This window comes from Piliocolobus tephrosceles, chromosome 11, assembly GCF_002776525.5.
Source record: "Piliocolobus tephrosceles isolate RC106 chromosome 11, ASM277652v3, whole genome shotgun sequence".
NCBI classification, from domain to species: Eukaryota; Metazoa; Chordata; class Mammalia; order Primates; family Cercopithecidae; genus Piliocolobus; species Piliocolobus tephrosceles.
Window position 1 is genome coordinate 21,057,154 of NC_045444.1, and position 26,488 is coordinate 21,083,641.

The following is a 26,488-nucleotide window of genomic DNA, read 5'->3' on the forward strand; positions in this document are numbered from 1 at the left end:
GCCATGTATTCATATACTGGAATATTACTCAATAATGAAAATGAATGAACTCTATCTGCATGGTCAACATGGATATATCTAGAAATCACAATACTACATGAGGAAAATCTTTTCCAGAGCAATATGTATAACAAAAACAAGTAAAAATTTTAAAAAATATATATATGGCAATACTACATGCTATCTGTAAATACAGGTACATACATCTTAGTTAAAGCATAAAACATTTATTCGTATTAATTACACTCTCACCACTCCTCTTCATATAGTACTGAAAGTCCTAGCCAGAGCAATCAGACAAAAGAACTAAAGGCATACAAGTCGGAAAAGAGGAAGCCAAACTGTCGCTGTTTGCTGATGACATGATCGTTTACCTAAAGCCTCCTGCAGAAAGCTCCCAGTATTGATAAAAGAATTAAGCAAAGTTTCTGGATAGAAAATTAATGTACACATATCAGTAACTCTTCTGTATACCAGCTGCTACCAAGCTGACAATCAAATCAGAACTGGACTTCCTTTACAATAGCTGCAAAAAACAAAAAACTAACCAATGAAGTGAAAGACCTCTACAAGGAAAACTACAAAACTCTGCTGAAAGAAATCACAGATGACACAAACAAATGGAAACACATCCCATGCTCATGGATGGGTAGAATCTGTATCGTGAAAATGACCATACTGCCAAAAGCAATCTACAAATTCAATGTAATTCCTACAAAATATACTACCATCATTCTTCACTGAGTTAGAAAAAACAATTCTAAAATTCATATAGAACCAAAAAAGAGCCTGCATAGCCAAAGCAAGCCTAAGCAAAAAGAACAAATCTGGAGGCATCACATTACCTGATTTCAAACTGTATTATAAGGCCATAGTCACCAAAACAGCATGGTACTGGTATAAAATAGGTACATAGGACAGGCACGGTGGCTCATGTCTGTAATCCTAGCACTTTGGGAGGCCGAGGCAGTTGGATTGCCTGAGTTCAGAACTTTGAGACTAGCCTGGGCAACACAGTGAAACCCTGTCTCTACTGAAATACAAAAAAGTAAACAGGCATGGTGGTGTGTGCCTGTAGTCCTAACTACTTGGGAGGCTGAGGCGGGAGAATTGCTTGAACCTGGGAGGTAGAGGTTGCAGTGAGCCAAGATCGTGCTACTGCACTCCAGCCTGGGCGACAGAGCAAGACTCTGTCTCAAAAAAAAAAAAAAAAAAAAAAAAAAAAAAAAAAAAGGCACATAGACCAATGGAACAGAATAGAGAACCCAGATTATCCTCAACAAAGCAAACAAAACAAAAACATAAAGTGAGGAAACGATACCCTTTTCAACAAATGGTGCTGGGATAACTGTCTAGCCCCACTTAGGAGAATTAAACTGGATCCTCATTTCTCACCTTATACAAAAATCAACCTAAGATGGATTAAGGACTTAAATCTAAGTCATGAAATTTTAAAAATCCTAGAAGATAACATTGGAAAAACCCTTCCATTGGCTTAGGCAAGGGTTTCATGACCAAGAACCCAAAAGCAAATGCAATCAAAACAAAGATAAGTAGCTGGGACTTAATTAAACCAAAGAGCTTTTGCAGGGCAATAGGAACCATCAGCAAAATAAACAGAAAACCCACAGAGTAGGAAAAAATATTCACAATCTATACATGTGACAAAGTACTAATATCCAGATTCTACAATGAACTCAAACCAACAAGAAATAAACAACCCCATCAAAAAGTGGGCCAAGGACATAAATAGACAATTCTCAAAAGAAGATATACAAATGGCCAACAAACATATGAAAAAATGTTGACCATCACTAATGGTCAGCATTATGCAAATCAGAACCACAATGCGATATCACCTTACTCCTGCAAGAATGGCTGTAATAAAAAAAATAGAAAAATATTAGATGTTGATGTGGATACAGTGAACAAGGAACACTTCTGCACTGCTGGTGGAAAATATAAACTAGTGTAACCACTATGAAAAACAATATGGAGATTCCTTAAAGAACTAAAAGTAGAACTATCATTTGATCCAGCAATCCTATTACCCAGAGGAAAATAAGTCATTATATGAAAAATATACTTGCACATGCATATTTACAGCAGCACAATTTGCAATTGCAAAAATGTGGAACCAACCAAAATTCGCATCCATCAATGAGTGGATAAAGAAACTGGTATGTATATGTATATATACATATACATACAAAACATATATATGTATACGTGTGTGTATATATGTGTGTGTATATGTAAAGATATGATGAAATATGACTCCGCTATAAAAAGGAATGAATTAATGGCATTCACGGTGCCCTGGATGAGATTGGAAACTATTACTCTAAGTCGGGAATGGAAAACCAAACATCCTATGTCCTCACTCATAAGCGGGAGCTAAGCTGTGAGGATGCAAAGGCATAAGAATGACACAATGGACTTTGGGGACTCATGGGGAAAGGGTGGGAAAAGAGTCAGGGATAAACTACAAATAGGGTGCAGTGTAGACTGCTTGGGTGATGGGCGCACCAAAATCTCACAAATCACCACTAAAGAACTTTAGGAGGCCAAAGAGGGCAGATTACCTGAGGTTGGGAATTTGAGTCCAGTCTGGTCAACAGGGTGAAGCCCATCTCTACTAAAACTACAAAAAATTAGCCGAGTATGATGGTGCGCCTGTAGTCCCAGCTACGTGGGAGGCTGAGACACGAGAATTCCTTGAACCTGAGAGGCAGAGGTTACAGTGAGCCAGGACTGTGCCACTGCACTCCAGCCTGGGTGAGACTCGGTCTCAAAAAAATGAAAAAAAGGAAAAAGAACTTACTCATGTAACCAAACACCACTGTTCTCCAATAACTTACAGAAATAAAAAAATTAAAAAAATAAAAATTTAAAAAATATAAATGGCAATACTACATGCGATCTGTAAATACAGGTCTATACATCTGAAAGTATAAAACATTTATACTTACTAATTATCGCATTTTTATATCTGAAATAATACAATCAATTTAAGGATAGTAGCTGTGTCTGAGGAGACAGAAATAAAACTAGAATTGCAAAGAACACTAGGGATTTCACCAGAATTTGTAACTTTTTTTATTATTTAAGGAAATTTGAACCAAATGTTAGTTTTGCAAGAAAGGTATGGAAGTATTTGTTATATTACTCTATTTTTCTATATGTTTGATGTATGATGTAAAAGTGGTTGTAAGTGGAGTGCTAATGAATTGGAGGTACTTTACTGCTGATTTTTATTTTATGAGAGCTTCTGCCCATATTTGTAAATAGAGAGATTTTCTTACATTTCCAGGGGAAGTAAGAATTACTAGCATAATTTTTGTTTCCAATATTTTCTTTATATTTAACTATTTGGGGAGTAATTTACAAAAGACAACATGTTCTATGCATGTGACGGGTCAAATTATCACATCATCTTTTTTAAAAAGGCAAATCAGCAGAATAGGTCTGTTCCATTAAGAAGAGATACCATTTTCTACAAAAGGATCAGTTTTCATTTCTGTGTGTGGACAAAAATTTTTATTGTGGATTTTAGTTTGTAAGGTCATTCCAATTACACTAAAGGTTACTACAAATCTAAAGGGTGAGTAAATCCCATTTTATTATTGTTTCCCTGCTGATAATGAAACTTAGCAGCCAAGAGATGAAGGTCATAATAATATATCGTGATGCAAAGTACAGGACCCAGATATTTCTGTTTCACCATCTAATATTCCTTTTACTGTTCCAGAAAAGGGAATCTTACTGATCAAATTAGACCAGAGCTCAACATGTTACCTTTTATTGTTATTGTTTTGACCAAGGAGTGGGACAGTGACAATAACATTAAAAATATGTAAATATGTAATCAATAGGACATATGCTATTTCTTGGAAAGGAAACAAGAATTAGGAGCCCTTTTCAAAAATGTAAAAGCCTTAATTAATTCCTATAACTCCCTGCACATGCTCTTACTGTTGGAGACTTATTATCTGTTCTGCTGGTCCAGGAGGAAAAGTCAATGTGGGAAGGATGAGCAACAGAGAGTGAAAGCTGGTAAGTGGGAAGAAAGGAACCGCTACTATAGCTGTATACAGGGAATGAAATAGCATGGGGCTTTCTTTATGAAGGGAAAAATGAAATCAATCTTGGAAATTGAAACTCATTTTCTAAAAATATACACAAATTATAAAACTCATTTACATTTCTGCATTAGTTTGCTCAGGCTGCCGTTAAGAAGTTCCACAAACTTGCTGAGTCAAACAACAGATTTTTATTTTTATTTTATTTTATTTTATTTTATTTTATTTCACTCACTCACTCACTCATTCACTCACTCACTCACTCACTCACTCACTCACTCACTCACTTTCTGGAAGCCTTAAGTCCAAGATTAAGGTGGGGGCAGCATTGCTTTTTTTCTGAAGGCTCTTTTCATAGCTTGTAGATGGCTGCCCTCCCGCTGTGTCGTCACATGGTCTTTCCTGTGTATGTGCCTGTGTGCTATTCTCTTATAAGGCAGTCATATTGGATTAAGGCCTACCCTATGCTTTATTTTAATCACCTTCTTAATCACCCTATCTCCAAGTAAGTTTGCCATCTGAGGTCCCAGGGGTTATGACTTCAACATATTAATTTTAGAGCAATGAAACTCAGCCTATAACAATTTCTGAAAAGTCAAAACATGGAAACTTCTTGTTGACCTACAGCTTTCTGTTGTATCACGCAGTAGAAAAAGGTGGTCCCCTCCCCCAACCTCTGCTTTACTTGGCAACAGTGACATTGCTTTCTGTATTAGGTGAGACATTTTCAGGAGAGGGTCTTTCTTTCTTTTTTTTTTTTTTTTTTTTTTTTTTTTGAGATGAAGTCTCGCTCTGTCGCCCAGGCTGGAGTGCAGTGGCGCGATCTCGGCTCACTGCAAGCTCCGCCTCCCGGGTTCACGCCATTCTCCCGCCTCAGCCTCCCGAGTTGCTGGGACTACAGGTGCCCGCCACCACGCCTGGCTAATTTTTCGTATTTTTCATAGAGACAGGGTTTCACCGTGTTAACCAGGATGGTCTCCATCTCCTGACCTTGTGATCCGCCCGCCTCGGCCTCCCAAAATGCTGGGATTACAGGCGTGAACCACGGTGCCCAGCCAGGAGAGGTTCTTTCTAATCGATTTTGATCCCAGGCCCCAAAATTGTCACATTGAATTGAACAGTAACAATGATACACTGCCCTTTTCATTTTGAAAGGACTAATATTATCTGAATAGATTTTTAAAAAATAAAATATTGAGGCTGGGCTTGGTGGCTCACGCCTACAATCCTGGCACTTTGGGCGAACAAGTCAGGTGGATTGCTTGAACCCAGGAGCTCAAGACCAGCCTGGGCAACATGACAAAACCCTGTCTCTACCAAGTATACAAAAATTAGATTGTTGTGGTGGTGTGCATCTGTAGCCCCAGCTACTCAGGAGACTGAGGTGGGAGGACCACCTGCTCCTGGGGAGGTCGAGGCTGCAATGAACCGTGATTGCACTATTGCACCCAGCCTGAGTAACAGAGTGAGACCCTGTCTCGAAAAATAAATAAAATAAAAATAAAATAAAATATTGGACCAGAGGAAGATGTAGCTTTTCCTCTGTGAACACCACATTAACTCTTAATAGCTTAATGGGGGGTATAAGTACAGAAATTTACTATCAATATGGCCAAATATGAGCATGTTTTACTCTGTCTTCTGTAAGTGATCACTCCCCCATTTATGTATTTTCACAAGTTAGAAATGAAACAATTTAAGACTTCCTCTTTTTTTTTTTTTTTTTTGAGACTCACCCAGGCTGGAGTACAAGTGGTGTGATCTCGTCTCACTCTAGTCCCCTCCTCTCAGATTCAAGCAATTATCCTGCCTCAGTCTCCCAAGTAGCTAGGACTACAGGCACACACCACTGTGACTGACTAATTTTTGTAATTTTAGTAGAGACAAGATTTCATCGTGTTGGCCAAGCTGATCTCGAACTCCTGAACTCAGGTGATCCGCCTGCCTTGACCTCCCAAAATGTTGGGATTATAGGCCTGAGCCACTATGCCTGCCCCCCCCCCCCCCCCGCCACCTTTTTGAAACCACATTCAGAGGAACTATTACCAAAATCTCTCTGTCAGTATTTGAACATTGACCCCTTCTTTAGTTTACATTCTTAGAATATTATCCTTTTCCTCCCAAAGTATTGGTTGCCTCTGACTGAATAGAAGAACTAATAACAAGGGACAAAAGGAACAGAATGCCAATTAATATTTGAAATATTATCTCCCAATATGAATCTGATTTCCCTCCACTCGAAATCATTTAATGCATAATTAAACAAATTTCTTAGCCTGTGACAGGAAGCCCTTTCAGAGCAACTTTTGAAGAACCCTCATACCTCGTATCTATCCACGTTCCTCCTGGCACTTTACGCTTCAGCAGAACAAACGGGCTCCTACGTGTACCCGGTGGTGTGCTTATGAATGTTTAGCAATCAGTTCTCAGGAGTCTGGGAGAGGGGGCTTGATTTGTAGCATTTGCCAATTTCGTATTGTAAATACTCTGACCTTGGCCAATGTTAAGCTTACAGGAGGTCAAGTGGTTTGCAAATTCCTGAAAATTTAACAGTTGGCTCCTTTGAGCAGCTAGAGCTAGCTCCAGTATACCACTGGTTCCCATCCCCAAAAGGTATAATTTCAAACCTTTGAATATGCTGTTGTTTTGCCTTAGAATAGTGTTTTCTCTGTGCCTGAGAAACTCCCATTAATCTTTTAAAAATGTAGCTCAGGTGTCCTCTCTGAGCACCCTTCTGCCTTACCGGGGGTTCATCACTGCCTCATCGGTGTTTCTCCTCATCATTACAAATACTTTTATGTCGGGTTGGCCACATTATCACATTATCTTATCTTTTTATTTATTTACCTATTCCTAATTAGACTGTTGGTACTTGATCACACACACATTTTGCAGATCAGTAAATTGATGCTCAGAGCCTAACAACATGAGGAAATATAACAGCACATTTAAAAAATTGCCCAGTATTTACAAGAATGGATAGATGAATATTCTAAAGTTTATATTTCCCTTTTTTGATACTGTACAATTACTTAGCCTTTCTGGGCCTAAATTTATTTGTCTATCTACAAGGTGGATATAATAAAATGTAAACTTGTGAGCTTGTTGTGAGAAAGTTATCTGTGAAATGCAGCACAGTTTGGACACCTGAAAACCAGTCAATCCATGGTAATAGTAGGCTAACATAGGTGAAAGCCTCCTAGAAGGACTGGGTGCGGTGGCTGGTTCACGCCTGTAACCCCAGCACTTTGGGAGGCGAAGGTGGGACCTCACTTGAGGTCAGGAGTTCGAGACCAGCGTGTCCAACATGATAAAACCCTCTCTCTACTAAAAATACAAAAATTACCTGGGCGTGGTGGCGTGTTCCTGTAGTCTCAGCTACTTAGGAGGCTGAGATAGGAGAATCGCTTGAACCTGGGAGGTGGAGGTTGCACCACAGCACTCCAGCCTGGGCAACAGAGCAAGACTGTTTCAATTAGAAAAAAAAAAAGCAGCCTAGAAGGACCCTCATTATTTTCTAATAATACTGATAAAGGTGGACCCATCTTACATGTATATCTTGCAAGAATGAAGTAGCATCACTATTTCAGAAGAAATAAACACTCTTCAAATGTTATGCTCTTCAATATTTTTTCATGAGGTCTCTAAAATTTTTTTTAAAAATCTTCCTATTAAATGCTGAAATTTCAGAGGTTTTTTTTTTTTTTTCTGCATAATAGGCAGTTTATAATGTTACTCACATCCATTAATCTATGGCCTCCTGTTTTCTGCTTCTGTTTTTTTCAGCCTTTGCACGCAAGACTCCTTCCCACTGACTGTTCAGTCCTGCATCATGCCCAAAGACTGTGAAACCTCCGAGTGGTCCTCCTGGAGCCCCTGCTCCAAGACATGCCGTTCAGGGAGTCTCTTGCCGGGATTTAGGAGCAGGAGCCGGAACGTGAAGCACGTTGCTATTGGAGGTGGAAAGGAGTGCCCTGAACTTCTTGAGAAAGAAGCCTGCATTGTTGAAGGAGAACTTCTGCAGCAATGTCCCAGGTATTATGCTTTTATGCCGCCTTTAGTGTGAGTGTTTTAATATATAACCTCATTTAATGTTATAGGAATGTAATGAATTACAGTCATTCAGTAATGAAAGTAGCTGTGACTCATATTTATTGAGTCTTCACTCAGTATACAAGTTCCGTAATCGGCAGCATAGGAGAGCAGGTTAATATCATGGGCTTTGGTGTTGACTCCCTTGGTTTAAGTCCTGTTTCTGTGACTTTCTAATTATGTGAATTTCTTCAAGTAACTTAATTAGAGTGCTTTAGTTTACCAGCAGTGCTTAATTCATCCTGTGTTTGGCACATAGTAAATGCTCAGTAACCATTAGCTATTATTACCCGACACAACACACTTAATTCTCATAGTAACCTAAGAGGCCATTCATGGCATCTCCATTTTACAAATGAAGCTACTAATGTTCAGAGAGATTAAATAGTTTCTGAAGTTAAGTTATGTAGGTAATGAGTGGCAGTACCCTGATTCGAACTCAGTTCTGTTTTCAAATCTTACTGCTGCTATGTGGCATTCTTCAATTCCAGAATCCCTAGGGAGCCAGAGAATATTCAAGAAAGGATTTAACATATATTAATGGCTACATTTTAACTTTTTTTCTTTTGAAACAAAAACTCAGTTGCCCAGAGTGGAGTGCAATGGTGTAATTATGGCTTACTGTAGCCTCCACCTCCTGGGCTCAAGAAATTCTCCCACCTCAGCCTCTTGAGTTGCTGGGACTACAGGTACGTGCTACTATATATATTTTTTATTTTATATAGAGATGGGGTCTCACTATGTTGCCCAGGCTGGTCTCAAACTCCTGGGCTTAAGCAGTACTCCCACCTCAGCTTCCCAAAGTGCTGGGATTGCAGGCGTGAGCCACCACGCTGTGCCTGGCCTACATTTTAACATTGGTTATATTTTGTGTGGCCCCATAGACCTGGGTAAAGGTCTGCAGTGTGTTTTCCTTTAGGTCGTTGGCTCGCAGTGGGTCCGGTTTGATAACAGACAGAAATCTGTTAGAGATGGTTTTGTGGTGTTTCCTGCTGAACAGCTGCCCTGAACTGTATCTGTTAAATCTGTAGCTATTCATGATAGGCATTTTTCTTATAGTTTCTTGTAACTTCCATGACTATAGAATCATTTCTGCAGCAAAAAATAAAAGAAGGAAAAAATAGTTTTCTGTATGAATTAGTGATTTGGTGATGTGTGAAGGGTATGGGTTACTGACCCAATAGTTACTGGTGGTGGGGTGAAGCCTGGCTCTTCCTGAAACCTCATATGAAGTGTGCATTAGAAAGGCAGGTTTCCGTTGTCAGAACTCTTAGCCTCTCACATCCCCACTTTGCAGTTGGAACCAGTGTTGATTGAACACAGTTCCTTGTGTTCTTATTGTTCATTTTCTAAAATGACCCCTTAGATTTGTGTCATTCCTTACCTCAAATACAGAAGGTATAGATGCAGTGCATGTCTCTTTACCACAAACTCTCAGCTTCACAGAACCCTTTCTTGTTGTGTTGTGTTGAGTCTTTCAAAACACTAATTTTGAAGTGAAACAGAAGCTTGAAAATGGCATAACTCTGAGATCTCTGTCCCTTTTAACATTGAAATACCTGGATTAAAATTGTATCTTCATCACTTACTAGCGGAGTGATCTTGAACAAGCTATACAACTTTTCCAAGACATTTACTTTTTCAGTAGAATGCATCTGATAATACTGCCTGTGTGGCAGGCTTGAAAGGCTGAAGACCAGGCATGTGAAATGCCAGGCCCAGGGCTTAGCACATAGGAGGCACAGCAAGAAGAATGACCACTATTGTTGCTATTTGCAGGTGTGTTTGTTTCCTCCAGAAAGAGAGTATCTCTTTTCCTTAGCATACAATAATAGTTTCATGGGGTAGAAACATATTTCTTCTATATAATTTGGAAATCTTATTTCTCTTTGGAGGTTTACTTTAGAAGGCTTCTCGATGGTATGCAGGCAGGAATAAAATCTGGGTTTCATGATGACCTTGACATTGATGCCTCTATCCTTCAGTTTTTTTTTTTTTTTTCATGGGATAGCTAATACTCTCTTCCTGATACTTTCAAAGGTTTGCTGATTTATAGGCAACCCTCCATTTTCTTTGTTAATAACTATTGCAGTTCTCTTGGAAGTCAGAATGGTACCTTCCTGGCAATGCTGAGAAAGCTGAACTATATGTATGTTTGTTAAACAATGCCTACCTTTTATCAAGTACCTGCTGTTGGCCAATAATTGTAACAGAGTTATAAATTAAGTAAATATAAATAATATTTAGCGTGACATAGAGTTTACCACCCAAATGAACATTTTTGAGAGTGAAAGGGGATGTGAATTTGCTTTAAGATTCAAGCACAAATTTACTCAACTCTGAAGCCAGTGTTCTTTTCATTATGTCACACAGACTCTCATGATAGGCACAGTGAAGATATGCACTAAGATAAGGTTATACCTACTGATATGCATGCATTTGTGTGCATCATATTTTTTTTCAACAACATAATGTGGAAAGTAATAATTCAGGATGTACCCAAGATGAGTTTCTGTATTGATCTTCATTTGGTAGAACCTTAGTGTCTGAAAATAGAGGTTGACAGGCTTCACTGGGGATGAACCTGGCCCCCTAGTTCTACTGCTTGAAAATGTTGCTGAGGTTGACACACACACACCCACAAATAAATATGTAAAAATAAATAAATAAATAAACTTTTAAAATGGTAAAGCTGTAGGAAATAGGAGTATTGGAGAATTAACTGAAATACCAACCAACCAGTGTTCCATAGGGAGAATGATGTAACTAATGTTTCTACTTGGTTGTGGGAAGGAGAATACATAAGTAATGGCAGCTAAACATTAGCTGACATTCTAATTTGTCTGAAATCTGGGCTGTGGCCTCTATCATGGGAAAGCATAGAACCTATGTACTTTTTGTTTCTGGTTTTATATCAGTGATTAAAATTAATTGTTAACAAGGGAAAGGAAAATGAAAATCTATTAGGGAACAAAAATTCTCATGTTTCTTTTCCCAGAACTCATGAGCAAGTCACATGCATCAAGTTAATTCACCTTATTTCTCCCTAGGAGGTAAATTCATCCTTTTTTGATTCCTCATAGTGTTTTAAAAAGTCTTTCAGAATTCTGTTTTACTTTTATCCTTCCGCTATCTTTGCTATTGGAGATGTGTTTATTCATTCAACAAATACCCATTAAGCCTTTGCTATATGCCAAACACCATGTTAAGCATTTGTGATACCTTAGAGAACACAAAAGACAAACTTCCCTCCCCCACTGGAACCTAAATTTTAGTGAAAATACATCAGATAAATAATATAAAGTAAACTTGGAAGAGCTATGCAAAAAAATAAAACATCAAAGTAGGGTAAAGCTAGAGGTTCTGGAATGCTGTGATGAGGGGTCAGCACAGGTGATAAAATTAAAGTGTCCCTAGAGAAGCATCATTTGAACGAGCAGGATGTGAGAAGGTAGGGAAATCAAAGGAAGTAAATAAATTAGTCACTCAGGAAATTAGGGGAAAATATTTTAAGAACAAGGTATAGGTAGAAAAGTGCTCTAGTCCCTGGATATTAATAATGTTCAGTAGCATAGCTTTGGGGGATACTCTTCTCACGAGCTGGGCTCAACTGCCCAGCATTTTCACACTAAACACTATGAATGACCGTCCCTAAGGCATGACTCCATGAAGGGAATTGTAACTAACAGGAGATCATTTGAGAAGCTTTCCCTGGGGCCACCATACCACCAAGTAGTTGCTGTGAGCAACTAATTTAAGTTGAAAGGAGACAGAGACCAGTTCATGTTATGCTATTGTGGGAAATTTTAGAACTACATGAAGATTAGCATTGTATGGCAGTAAGTTTGTTTCGAAGTTGTACTTTTTGACTAAGACATATATAGAGCACAGGAAACCTCTTCCTCCAGTCTATTTGTAATTTTGTGGACCTCCCCAACCTCCAACATATCATTAAACACTTGCAATGTGTACTATGGGTGGGAAACGGATATGAAAGAGAGAATAAATTTGCTTGCCAGTTGCCACCCTGGGTCTTTGTGTGGTTGTCCCCTGTCATTGGGCATCATGATCTTGGGTGTCATGTTATTCTATGTCCCCAAACATGATGAGATAGGAGTCATTTAAGACACTTCGGCACTCGGGCACTTTCCTGTGTCCTGACTAACATCTAAAATATTGTATCCTAGATCTCAACTGAGGGGAAGGCAAAAAGCATTCTAACACTGCAGGATGAGGCAGTACTGTTTAGTAGATGGGGTAAAGAAAGACAAAGAACATAGTAATAGTGTAATGCTTCATGTCAGAGAACTGAGACACAACCTAATTCTAGAACAGCTGTGATTCCAGATCTCTTGTGCTTTCATAGAGAGGCCCATTCTGGTGAAACAAACTGTAACACACAAGAATATTGGGAAAACATCAGCTACAAACATCTTTCTTAAAAGCGACAGCTCAGATGACCTACCAGGAATTCCTACCACCCCACTGGGAGGCAACAGTTTTCATCTGAAAATGGCTGTTCTATCTCCTAAATGATCATTTAGAGTATGAAATCAAATGTAAGACAGCACTATTAAATGGTGACAGTGACCAATACTAAGTAAAACTCTTAAGAAAATCTCAAGGCAGAAGCTGCACAGCTGAGAGTATTACATAGTCTGTGTGATATTACTACACAGAGAAGCCAATCTGTAAAATATCGTTCCAATACTGTGGTCTGGCACTGAATAGATAGGCTCTTTTATTTCATCCTGCCTTGTTTCTGGTATGTATTACTTTATCCTTATTTTGCATGGACTAGAGATTCCTTAAAATAAGTCTATTTGTGCCAATTTATGCTGAGAGATCTATCTGGGTGCCCTGCACCCCCACTTTGATTTGCTTGTGAAACAAATCCCTGAGACCAGCCTGGTTTTCCCTAACATATTTTTTGAGGCATTGTACCTAATTTTAGATTTTCTAGACATCCTTTTTTCCTTGAGAAAACCCTGGGTATTAGTTCATGAATTTTTAGATGAACATTGAAGCCGGGGATAGTGCCAAGAAAAAAGGACGGTAGATGAAAGCTTGGCATGGTCGTTTGCGCCTATTGAAACAGAGCGCTGTGTTGTGAAGGGATGTTTGTTCAAAATCTGCTTTGGCCTGTCACTGTGTTAACCACTGGAGAATTCATAAAACTGAAAACTTCCAGTCTGTGTTCACTTAGGTTATTTGTCTTAAGAATCTTGTTTGATGTACTCTTTCAAAACTATTAGGTTGCTGCAAAAGTAATTGAACCAACCTTATAGATAGTCCAGAACACGATAATCATGTCCTTTAAGAGTGCTTAATAGTAATGTCCCAATATATCATCTCATGTATATGGATAGGACTATTTTGTTTGTTTCCATTTCCTTAGAAAGAGTAGCACCTAGAAAAGTGCCTAGCTCATAGTAAATGCTCACCAAACATTGAAGGAATAAATGAAGGTTAAAATGTGGGGTAGTTCCAGAACAGTATTATGCACTCAGCACTTTATTCCATGTTTATCTGTATTGTATAGTAAATACGACAGACTCAAAGGTGTTTTAAAATAAAGAACAGCTGAAATTGGCGTCATCAAGATCAAAAAAGGACATCCACCCAGCACAAGGATGGACCCAGGGAGCTTACCACAGTTCCACAATCCTGCTGATACTGTGTCCAGCTTTCCAGATAAAAAATCTCTGTTGTCATTAGTTATGAGGGTTACTTCAAAACAGGTGAGGAATGAGATCATAGTCTGAATTTGTCAAAGTTTTCCTTCTAGCACACACATCACCTGTTACGTCTTTTAAATCTTCTCCCATTAATTTTCTTTTTGTTGTTGTTTGTTTTGAAATGGAGTCTCACTCCATCTCCCAGGCTGGAATGGAGTGGTGTGATCTCAGCTCACCGCGACCTCTGCCTCCTGGGTTCAAGTGATTCTCCCACCTCAGCCTCCCAAGTAGCTGGGATTATAGGCATGTGCCATCACACCTGGCTAATTATTGTATTTTTAGTAGGGATGGAGTTTCATCGTGTTGTCCAGGCTGGTCTCAAACTCCTGATCTCAAGTCATACACTGGCCTTCACCTCCCAAAGTCCTGGGATTACAGGCATGAGCCACCGTGCCAGTCTTCCATTGATTTTCTATCACAGCACCGAACACTCTTCACATAGTAGGTATTTAATAAATGGTTGTCAGATAAATTAACAGATTCTCTAAGGAAGCTTTTCAAAATTTAAAAAAGCTGTTTAAATTAAGCAGCTTTTCTCCAGCTATTTTGAAGTAGAGCTAGCAGGGTTTATGTTCATATCCTAGTGGTGCCTGGAATGCCAGTAAGACAGAACCATTCACACTCCTGGAAAGGGGGCTGAAGCCAGGGAGCCAAGTGGTCTAGCTCAATGGATCCCACCCCCATGGAGCCCAGCAAGCTAAGATCCACTGGCTTGAAATTCTCGCTGCTAGCCCAGCACTCTGAAGTCGACCTGGGATGCTCGAGCTTGGTGGTGGGAGGGGTGTCCACCATTACTGAGGCTTGAGTAGGTGGTTTTCCCCTCACAGTGTAAACAAAGCCGCTGGGAAGTTCACACTGGGTGGAGCCCACTGCAGCGCCACAAAGCTGTAGCCAGGCTGCCTGTCTAGATTTCTCCTCTCTGGGCAGGGCATCTCTGAAAGAAAAACAGCACCCCCAGTCAGGGGCTTATAGATAAAACTCCCATCTCCTTGGGACAGAGTACCTGGGGGAAGGCGTGGCTGTGGGCACAGTTTCAGTAGACTTAAAACATTCCTGCCTGCAGGCTCTAAAGAGAGCAGCTGGCCTCCCAGCACAGCACTCAAGTTCTGCTAAGGGACAGACTGCCTCCTCAGTTGGGTCCCTGACCCCTATGCTTCCTCACTTGGAGACACTTCCATGCAGGGGTTGACAGACACCTCATACAGGAGAGCTACAACTGGCATCTGGTGGGTGCCCCTCTGGGATGAAGCTTCCAGAGGAAGGAACAGGCAGCAATCTTTGCTGTTCTGCAGCCTCCGCTGGTGATACCCAGGCAAACATAGCCTGAAGTGGACCTCCAGCAGACTCCAGCAGACCTTCAGCAGAGGGGCCTGACTGTTAGAAGAAACACTAACTCAAAGGAATGGCATCAACATTGACAAAAAGGACGTCCACACAAAAACCCCATCAGAAGGTCACCAACATGAAAGACCAAAGTTAGATAAACCCACGAAGATGAGGAAAGCCAGTGCAAAAAGGCTGAACATTCCAAAAACCAGAATGCCTCTTCTCCTTCAATGGATCACAACTCCTTGCCAGCAGGGGAACAAAACTGGATGGAGAATGAGTTTGATGAATTGACAGAAGTAGACTTCAGAAGGTGACTAATAACAAACTTCTCCCAACTAAAGGAGCGTGTTCTAACCCAATGCAAGGAAGCTAAGAACCTAAAAGGTTAAAGGAGTTGTTAACTAGAATAACCAGTTTAGAGAAGAATATAAATGACCTGATGGATCTGGAAAACACAGCATGAGAACTTTGTGAACATAAACAAGTATCAATAGTTGAATTGATCAAGTGGAAGAAAGGATATCAGAGATCGAAGATCAACTTAATGAAATGAACTTGGAGACAAGATTAGAGAAAAGAATGAAAATGAACAAACAAAACCTCCAAGAAATATGGAACTATGTGAAAAGACCAAACCTACATTTGATTGGTGTGCCTGAAAATGACGGGGAGAGTGGAACCAAGTTGGAAAACACTCTTCAGGATATTATCCAGGAGAACTTCCCCAACTTAACAAGACAGACCAACATTCAAATTCAGGAAATACAGAGAAAACCACAAAAATAGTCCTTGAGAAGAGCAACCCGAAGACACAAAATTGTCAGATTCATCAAGGTTGAAATGAAGGAAAATGTTGAGGGCAGCCGGAGAGAAAGGTCTGGTTACCCACAAAGGGAAGCCGATCAGATGAACAGTAGATCTCTCTTCAGAAACCCTACAAGCCAGAAGAGAGTGGGAGCCAATATTCACCATTCTTAAAGAAAGGAATTTTCAACCCAGAATTTCATATGCAGCTAAACTAAGCTTCGTAAGTGAGGGAGAAATAAAATCCTTTGCAGACAAGCAAATGCTGAGAGACAAATGCTGGTGGTGACAAAATCACCAGGCCTGCCTTACAAGAGCTCCTGAAGGAAGCACTATATATGGAAAGGAAAATCTGGTACAACCAAAAACATACCAAGTTATAAAGACCATTGACACTATGAAGAAACTGCATCAACGAATGGGCAAAATAACCAGCTAGCATCATAATGACAGGATCAAATTCATACATAACCATATTAACCTTATATGTAAGTGGGCTAAATGCCCCAATTAAAAGATACAGACTGGCAAATTAGATAAAGAGTCAATACCCATCAGTGTGTTTTATTCAGGAGACCCATTTCACATGCAAAGACACACATAGGCTCAAAAATAAAGGGATGGAGGAATATTTACCAAGCAAATGGAAATAAATAAAAAAAAAAAAAAGCAGGGGTTGCAATCCTAGTCTCTGATAAAACAGACTTTAAATCAGCAAAGATTAAAAAAAAAGTCAAAGAAGGGCATTGCATAATGGTAAAGGGATAAACACAACAAGATGGGCTAACTATTCTAAATATATATGCACCTAATACAAGAGCACCCAGATTCATAAGCCAAGTCCTTAGAGACCTACAAAGAAACTTAGACTCCCACACAATAATAGTGGGAGGCTTTAACACCCCACTGTTAATATTAGATCAACGAGACAGAAAATTAACAAGGATATTTAGTACTGGAACTCAGCTCTGGACCAAGCGGACCTAAAAGACAGCTACAGAACTCTCCACTCCAATTCAACAGAATATACATTCTTCTCAGCAGCACATCTCTCTTATTCTAAAATTGACCATGCCATTGGAAGTAAAACACTCCTCAGCAAATGTAAAAGAACAGAAATTGGCCGGGTGCGGTGGCTCACGCCTGTAATCCCAGCACTTAGGGAGGCCGAGGCATGGATCATGAGGTCAGGAGATCAAGACCATCCTGGCTAACACGATGAAACCCTGTCTCTACTGAAAATACAAAAAATTAGCCAGGTGTGGTGGCGGGCGCCTGTAGTTCCAGCTACAGCTACTCGGGAGGCTGAGGCAGGAGAATAGTATGAATCCAGGAGGTGGAGCTTGCAGTGAGCCGAGATGGCGCCACTGCACTCCAGCCTGGGCGACAGAACAAGATTCCATCTCAAAAAAAAAAAAACAAAAACAAAAAAAAAGAAATCATAACAAACAGTCTCTTAGACCACAGTGCAATCAAATTGGAACTCAGGATTAAGAAATTCATTCAAAACTACCCGAGTACGTGAAAACTGAACAGCCTGCTCCTGAATTACTACTGGATAAATAATGAAATAAAGGCTGAAATAAATAAGTTATTTGAAACCAATGAGTACTAAGACACAACATACCAGAATCTCTGGGACACAGCTAAAGCACTATTTAGAGGGAAATGTATAGCACTAAATGCAGACAGGAGAAAGCAGGAAAGATCTAAAATCGACACCCTAACATCACAATTAAAAGAACTTGAGAAGCACGAGGAAACAAATTCAAAAGCTAACAGAAGACAAGAAATAACTAAGATCAGAGCAGAACCGAAGGAGATAGAGACACAAAAACCCTTCAGTAAAAATCAATGAATCCAGGAGCTGGTTTTTTGAAAAGATTAACGAAATAGATAGATGGCTAGCCAGATTAATAAAGAAGAAGAAAGTTCTTCTCTGTTTTGAATCAAATGACACAATAAAAAGTTATAAAGGGGAGATCACCATTGATCCCGTAGAAATACAAACTACCATCAGAGAATACTATAAACACCTTTATGCAAATAAACTAGAAAATCTAGAAGAAATGGATAAATTCCTGGACACATACACCCTCCCAAGACTAAACCAGGAGGAAGTCAAATCCGTGAATAGACTAATGACAAGTTCTGAAATTGAGTCAATAATTAATAGCCTACCAACCAAAATAATTGCAGGATGAGACGGATTCACAGCCGAATTCTACCAGAGGTACAAGGAGGAGCTGGCACCATTCCTTCTGAAACTATTCCAAACAACAGAAAAAGAGGGAATCCTCCCTAACACATTTTATGAGGCCAGTATCATCCTGATACTAAAACCTGGCCGAGACACAACAAAAAAAGAAAATTTCAGGTCAATATACCTGATGCATTGATGCAAAAATCTTCAGTAAAATACTGGCTGAAGGGGTGGCCTGCCCCTCCACACCTGTGGGTGCTTCTCGCTAGGTGGAACGAGAGACTTGAGAAAAGAAGTAAAGACACAGAGACAAAGTATAGAGAAAGAAAAGCGGGGCCCAGGGGACCAGTGCTGTGCTTTCAGAGGACCCACACTGACACCGGTCTCTGAGTTCCCTCAGTATTTATTGCCAAAAAGATAAGGGAGTAAATCAGCAGTAAGACATACAGATACACGGAGATGTTCCATTTTCCCAGGGACGGGCAGGAGGCAGATGTTTTTCTTTTACTGAGATTTAAGAGAATGGTACTGACCTTCAACCACAAGCAGGCTTTAAACATTTGCCTAACAAAGCACATTCCTTACAGCCCCAAATCCTTTCAACCTTAATTAGCACAGCGATGTTTTCTAGCAAGGACAAGATTGGGGGTAGAGTCACAGATTAACAGCATCTCAAATACAGAGCCAAATGGAGTCTCTTAAACTTACTTCTATCTATAATAACACAGCAACAGGCTGACCTCTCTTTTCCCCACAACTGGCAAACCGAATTCAGTAGCACATCAAAAAGCTTATTCGCCACAATCAAGTCGGCTTCATCCCCGGGATGCAAGGTAGGTTCAACATATGCAAATTAATAAACATAATCCATCACATAAACAGAACCAATGACAAAAACCACATTATTATCTGGATAGATGCAGAAAAGCCCTTCGATAAAATTCAACACCACTTCATGATGAAAACTCTCAATAAACTAAGTATTAATGGAAGGTATCTCAAAATAATAAGAGCTATTTATTACAAACCCACAGCCAATGTCATACTGAACAAGCAAAAACTGGAAACATTCTCTTTGAAAACCTGCACAAGACAAGAATCTCCTCTCTTATCACTCCTGTTCAACATAATATTGGAAGTTCTGGCCAGGGCAATCAGGCAAGAGAAAGAAATGAAGGATATTCAAATAGGAAGAGAGGAAGTCAAATTGTCTCTGTTTGCAGATGACATGATTGTATATTTAAAAAACGCCATTGTCTCAGCCCAAAATCTGCTTAAGCTGATAAGCAACTTCAGCAAAATCTCAGGATACAAAATCAATGTGCGAAAATCACAAAGATTCCTATACATCAATAATAAACAGAGAGCCAAATCATGAGTGAACTCCCATTCACAGTTGCTACAAAGAGACTAAAATACGTAGGAATACAACTTACAATGGATGTGAAGGACCTCTTTAAGGAGAACTACAAAATCCTGCTCAAAGAAATAAGAGAGAACACAAACAAATGGAAAAAACATTCCATGCTCCTGAATAGGAAAAATCAATATCATGAAAATGACCATACTGCCCAAAGTAATTTATAGATTCAATGCTATCCCCATCAAGCTACCATTGACTTTCTTCACAGAATTAGAAAAAAACTACTTTAAATTTCATGTGGAACCAAAAAGACCCCATATAGCCAAGACATATCCTAAGCAAAAAGAGCAAAGCTGCAGGCATCATGCTTCTTGATTTCAAACTATACTACAAGGCTACAGTAACCAAAATAGCATGTTACTGGTACCAGAACAGATATAGCGACCAATGGAACAGAACACAGGCCTCAGAAATAATGCCACACATCTACAAATATCTGATCTTTGACAAACCTGACACAAACAAGCAGTGGAGAAAGGATTCCCTATTTAATAAATGGTGTTGGGAAAACTAGCTAGCCATATGCAGAAAACTGAAACTGGACCCTTTCCTTACACCATATACAAAAATTAACTCAAGATGGATTAAAGACTTAAATGTAAGACCTAAAACCGTAAAATCCCTAGAAGAAAACCTAGGCAATACCATTCAGGACATAGGCATGGGGAAGGACTTCATGACTAAAACACCAAAAGCAATGGTAACAAAAGCCAAAATTGACAAATGGGATCTAATTAAGCTAAAGAGCTTCTGTACAGCAAAAGAAACTATCATTAGAGTGAACAGGCAACCTACAGAATGGGAGAAAAATTTTCTATCCATTTTACAAAGGACTAATATATAGAATCTACAAGGAACTTAAACAAATTTACAAGAAAAGAACCCCATTAAAAGGTGGGCAAAGGATATCAACAAACACTTCTCGAAAGAAGACTTTTATGTGGCCAACAAACATATGAGCAAAACCTCATCATCCCTGGTCATTAGAGAAATGCAAATCAAAACCACAATGAGATACCATCTCACACCAGCTAGAACGGCAATCAGTAAAAAGTCAGGAAACAACAGATGCTGGAGAGGATGTGGAGAAATAGGAATACTTTTACACTGTTGGTGGGAGTGTAAATTAGCTCAACCATTGGGATCTAGAACCAGAAATGCCATTTGACCCAACAATCCCATTACTGGGCATATACCCTAAGGATTATAAATCATTCTACCACAAAGACACATGCACACATATGTTTATTGCACCACTATTCACAATAGCAAAGACTTGGAACAAACCCAAATGCTCATCAATACTCTGAATAAACAAAGTGTGGCACATATACAACATGGAATACTATGCAGCCATAAAGAAGGATGAGTTCATGTCCTTTGCAGGGACTTGGATGAAAGTAGAAACCATCGTTCTCAGCAAACTATCACAGGAAAAGAAAACCAAACACTGCATGTTCTCTCTCAAAGTGGGAGTTAAACATTGAGAACACATGGACACAGGGAGGGGAACATCACACACTGGGGCCTGTTGAGGGCTGGAGGGCTAAGGGAGGGATAGCATTAGGAGAAATACGTAACATAGATGACTGGTTGATAGGAACAGCAAGCCACCACGGCACGTGTATCCCTATGTAACAAACCTGCACGTTCTGCACATGTATCCCAGAATTTAAAATATAATAATAATAAAATTAGAAGAGTCATGACCTGGAGCCTCCAGATAATCTGTTTTAGAAAAGAAGCAATAGTTGTCAAAGAATCTGGAAATGTTTCAATAGGAGACTCTTGCCTTTTTATTGGATTTGTCTATTACTGAGGTATTATATCATGAGTCCCCATTGTGCCACTTTAAGACCTCCTGGATGGAAGATTTGCTCCCCAGTTAATGTAAGAAACTTAACATACTGCTAAGTGCTGTATATGGTGATAGAAGTCTATTAATAATACATATGTGGAGTTTGGCTGGCAGAGTCATTTACTGAAGACCAAAGAGCTTTGCACTTCACAGTAGCTTTCCATAATCAATAGTCCCACTTTATCCAATAAAAAATTACTAGAGCATAAAATGTATAAAGCTTGATCAGTTCCTTTTACTTTAGTCATCTGTTCAGCAAAAAATGACAAGTTAATTCTTTTCTAAATGCATTTACAGCTTTAAAAGGACAACAGACATTATCATAAATTAGTCATGCTTCAGTACACTGATTTTTAATATACACGTGCATTTAATTTGAATACCTTGCACTAGGGTTTCAATTCCAAGAATGTTTGCAAATCTATATGTGCTCAGTCAAAACATGACCATTAACTAATGCAATTATTCTTTCAATCTGTTATCACTAAATCACTTAAAATTCTATTTTGCGTTGTTCTGCTTTAAATCTAAGCCATTAGAAGAAGGAGAAAAGAAATTCACACTTTTAAGCCATCCCAAGCTTTTATGAAAGTGATAAAGCTTAGATTTCAAAGGACAGAGGTTGCTGTCAAGCTATGATGGTCCTGGTTCTATTTAAAGAATAGTTACTTAAATGTGCCTACTTTTCTAATTCTGGCTTTGCTAATTTAGGATGCCTCTACTTATTGCTTCACAACTATAAATTCCTTCCTCCTTTCCTCCCTCAATTTAGGGAATATTTTAATTATGAGATTCCTTAGGTGGGATAACATCACTCTCAGGAAGTCAAGCCAGCCACTTGAGTTGTTTAATTCTAAGGTTTAGACTCAGCTTCCCTAATCAAAAGTTTGTGTCCTGTATCTCTTCATGAGGACTTGTATTTCCACAGTTACAGAAGATTCCTTTCTTTGAATAATTTTGATTTGTCATTTTAAGCTACATCTACCTTTTGAGTATGATAACATATTAAATCTTAACTGTTTCTACTCATGCAGATACAGTCATGAACCATTTCCTGAGTAAACTGAAATTATACACTAAACACAGAGAAATTGGGCAAAGAGTATCAGGCATGGGGAAAAAGTTCAGAAGACAGATGCTAGGAGGTGAATGAAGAAAAATGAAATTTCACAATTATAATACATGGTGTCCTTAATATTTGGGATTTTCTTCCCTTTCCTGTGCTGTCTTACCTAAGAATTCAGTGCCAGGAAATTTTGCTGCTAATACGTGGGTCAAAAACAAATTTGGAGTCATCCATCACTCCTCTCTCTCTCAATGCAGGTCTAATCCATTAGAAGGTTGTCTCCACCTTCAAAATATATACTGGATCTGATCTCTTTGCACTACATTCACTATGACTGCTGCAGTGGAAGCCATATCCTTTCTCCTAGACTGGCAAAAACCTCCAAATGTATAATTTCTTCCACCTCCCTGGCTCCCATTGCTTATTACTTCCCTCAGTAGCCAGGTGATCCTTAAAACATTAAAATCGCATCATCATGTTACCATTCTTCCCAAAATTGTCCAGTGGTTTTCAGCATATTTGGAATAACACTCACAAACTGTCATCTGGGCCAGTGATCAAGCTTTTTGGTACCAGGGACGAGTTTTGTGGAAGATAATTTTTCCACGGACTGGGACAGGGGGATGGGTTCAGGATGATTCAAGAGCATTACTTTTATTTTGCATGTTATTTCTATCATTATCACATTATAATATATAAGGACATAATTACACAACTCACCATAATGTAAAATCAGTAGGAGCCCTGAGCTTGTTTTCCTGCAACTAGACAGTCCCATCTGGGGGTGGCGATGGAAAACAGTGATGGATCATCAGGCATTAGATTCTCATAAGAAGCACACAACCTAGATCCCTCTCTTGTGCAGTTCACAATAGGGTTTGCATTCCTATGAGAATCTAATGCTGCTGCTGATCTAACAGGAGGTGGAGCTCAGGTGGCAATGTGAGTGATGGGGAGCGGCTGTAAATACAGATGAAGCTTCACTTGCTCACCTGCTGCTCACCTCCTGCTGTGAGGCCTGGTTCCTAACAGGCGGCTGACCAGTACTGCTCCATGGTTCGGGTATTAGGGACCCCTGCTCTGGCATACGAGGTTCCACATAATGCGGTTTTTGACTACTCTTTATGTCCTGTCTCTATTATTCTCCCCTTGACCCACCTGTCTTAACCACACTGGCTTCTTTGCTGTTTCTAGATAGCGCTGGGCACTCTGCCTCCCTGGGGTCTTTGGCCAGGCTGCCCTTTTCTCTGCCCAGAACACCCCTTGTCCACCATCCTTATGCTCACTTCCTCATTATATTTAGGACTCTGAGGATTTCCCTCTTCATAGCATCGAAATATCTCTCCTCGTCCATCTCTCTCTCCCCACCCGGTAACTGGTGCCATGGCATATATTGATGCATTTATGTCTGTCTATCCAACCAGAATGTAAAATTTTCCCAAGGTCAGGGGCTTTCTCTCTCTCACTGATGTGTCTCTGTTGTCCTCGGTGCTTAGCTGTGGCTTAACAATTACTTGTTGAAAGAAAGGATAAGTGAATACATGGATGAGTAAGTGATTCACTTACTGTTTGGACAGGCCTATTTCTTTTTCTAGTCAAGCCTGCTTTTTAGCACTTTTCAGGCTTCAGTCTTCCTTACACATCTTTATCTTAACTAAAATGTTCTTGTAGGAGTTATCCTTTCTGTGCATCCCATATTTGAGTTATTAGCATTCCCTTTCTCAGAGGTTTGGGGTTCAAAGTGACTGACAAGTTCTCTCTCACTGAAAGTAGGGACATCAGAGCTGTTTTTATATAAATGGAGGGCAGGTTTACCTAACATTTAGAATGACTAGGGAGCAACGTGGGGAATTTGATTTTCAGGCCTTGAAAAGACATTCTTCTTCAAAAAGTTATCTTCTGCATCTTTTAGTGGGAATTTGAATTTACACAATTAGATATTCCTTTACTTATGTTTTGTTTCTCTTTTAACTTGCAATTACATCCATGCACTCCATAACATTTCTGTCAATGCTAGGCCACGAACTACATATACAATGGTCCCATAAGATTATAATACTTATTTTTACTGTACCTTGTTTATGTTTAGACATGTTTAGATACACAAATACTTGCCATTGTGTTATAGTTGCCCACAGTATTTAGTAAATTGACATGCTGTACAGGACATAGCCTAAGGACAATAGGCTACACCATATAGCCTAGGTGTATAGTAGGCCATACCATCTAGGTTTGTGTAAATGCACTCTATGGTGTTTACAAAAGAATGAAATTGCCCAGTGACACATTTCTCATAACATATCTCTGTCATGAAGTGAGACAGGACTATCTCCTGAAAGTGCTGAAATTCATCCCTAGGTGACCACAGGGCTCTAATTATAAAATGATTCATTATAATATATTCTCAAACTGTACTTCTATTTGAGATTAGAAGAAAAGTTATTTTGGCAGTGTGAAATATCATTGGTCAGCAGATTACATTTTTGTTTACACGCAAAACACACTTCCTCAGACCAAGATCAATGCTGACTTGTCCTTGTAATGGCTAGACAGGTAGCTACCCATTGTCTACTGAAACTGCATTGTGTACTACTTGATTGAGCTTTCTGGACGATCTGATTGAGTAAATGGGTTTGCCGTTTACCGTTTTAATCTGCCAGAGTGTCATTTTATCATGAAGGTATGCTTTAGAATCAAACCGTGCTTTGAACCCTGCTTTCACGCATGTGACTTTGGAAGAGTTACTTACTCTTTATGGCAATTCTCCCATATCTGTAAAAGGAGAAATAAAATTTTCTTCATAGGATTGTTGGGAGGATTAAATGAAGTAATGCCCCTAAATTCATTAGTGCAGTGCCTGGTATAGAGTAAGCAGGTAGAAAATACTGACTGTTACTTGTACTACTTGGATGATCTTCCCTGATACTCTAGTAGTCCAAACAAATTAATGCCTTGTTTATTCTGTTTAGCCAGACACTTTGAAAAGAGCACACTGATTCACACTCTCACGTTGGTAAGGGGCTATGGAAATTGACACTTCTTTCATTCCATGGCCATTTACTTTACTTGAGGCATTTCCATAGCCAATTTCGAAGCTCTGACTCAGAGGAGGTAGCATGCTGGCCTTTGCAACTCCCCACATTCCCTTTTAACCAGGAGGGCCAAATGAGGCTGCTTTGAAAGGCATGAGAGTTGGGAGATGGAGGGTTGAAAAGGTCTGGTGTTTGACATGGGTTTAGCCATTAAAGAGAGTGTTCCAGGCATCAGAAAGCTGAGTTTTCTGGAGGCTGGAGGACTATCGCTGTAACAACTTCTAAAGGAGAAAGGGAGTAACGTTTAGCTGAGTGGGCTCCTTTGATTTGTTATTCTGTCAGATCCTAGCGACACTTTCTCTGGTTGGAGCAGCTCAGGATGTTCAGTTTTCATGGCTGCCGGGGTGATTTGTGACTAAACGTAGACAGGGCTTTTGAAAAAAATAAAGAAAAAAGGTTGAGCAAAGACTATGAAAAGACCCATATTTTTTAAAAAAAGGAATATAGAAGTCGTTTATTGGTGTGGTTTTTCCTCTCCCTCTTGCTAGGTTGATATTTTCTCTGAGTTGGTAAAAAAAATAGCAATAGTGATAAATGTCTTCTCTAAAGAATTTATCATTTGCCAGTGAATGGAAGTTGGGTGGTTTTAATTAACGAGCTACCAACAAGTTTTTTTTGTTACTTTATATACAAATATAGTCATTACACTCTTGTTTTCATTTTTCTTCATAATAACTTCCCAAGTTTCTCCATTGCTAAATCGTGTAGGGTCATGTTAAATTAATTGCAAAAGCAATTTATACAGAATGGCCCATTTCCTTTCAAACAAGCAAAAAAATTACTATAATCTAAACTTTGTTT

At 39.3% G+C, this 26,488-nt stretch overlaps 1 protein-coding gene across 1 annotated transcript in view; it reads left to right on the top strand.

The window, feature by feature from the left end:
* THSD7B (thrombospondin type 1 domain containing 7B) overlaps positions 1-26,488 on the top strand; it is a 779,270-nt gene that overhangs the window by 189,093 nt on the left and 563,689 nt on the right. The window contains exon 3 of the mRNA XM_026449366.1: positions 7,869-8,117. Coding sequence (XP_026305151.1) covers positions 7,869-8,117 — 249 coding nt within the window. The remainder of the gene's footprint in view (positions 1-7,868; positions 8,118-26,488) is intronic.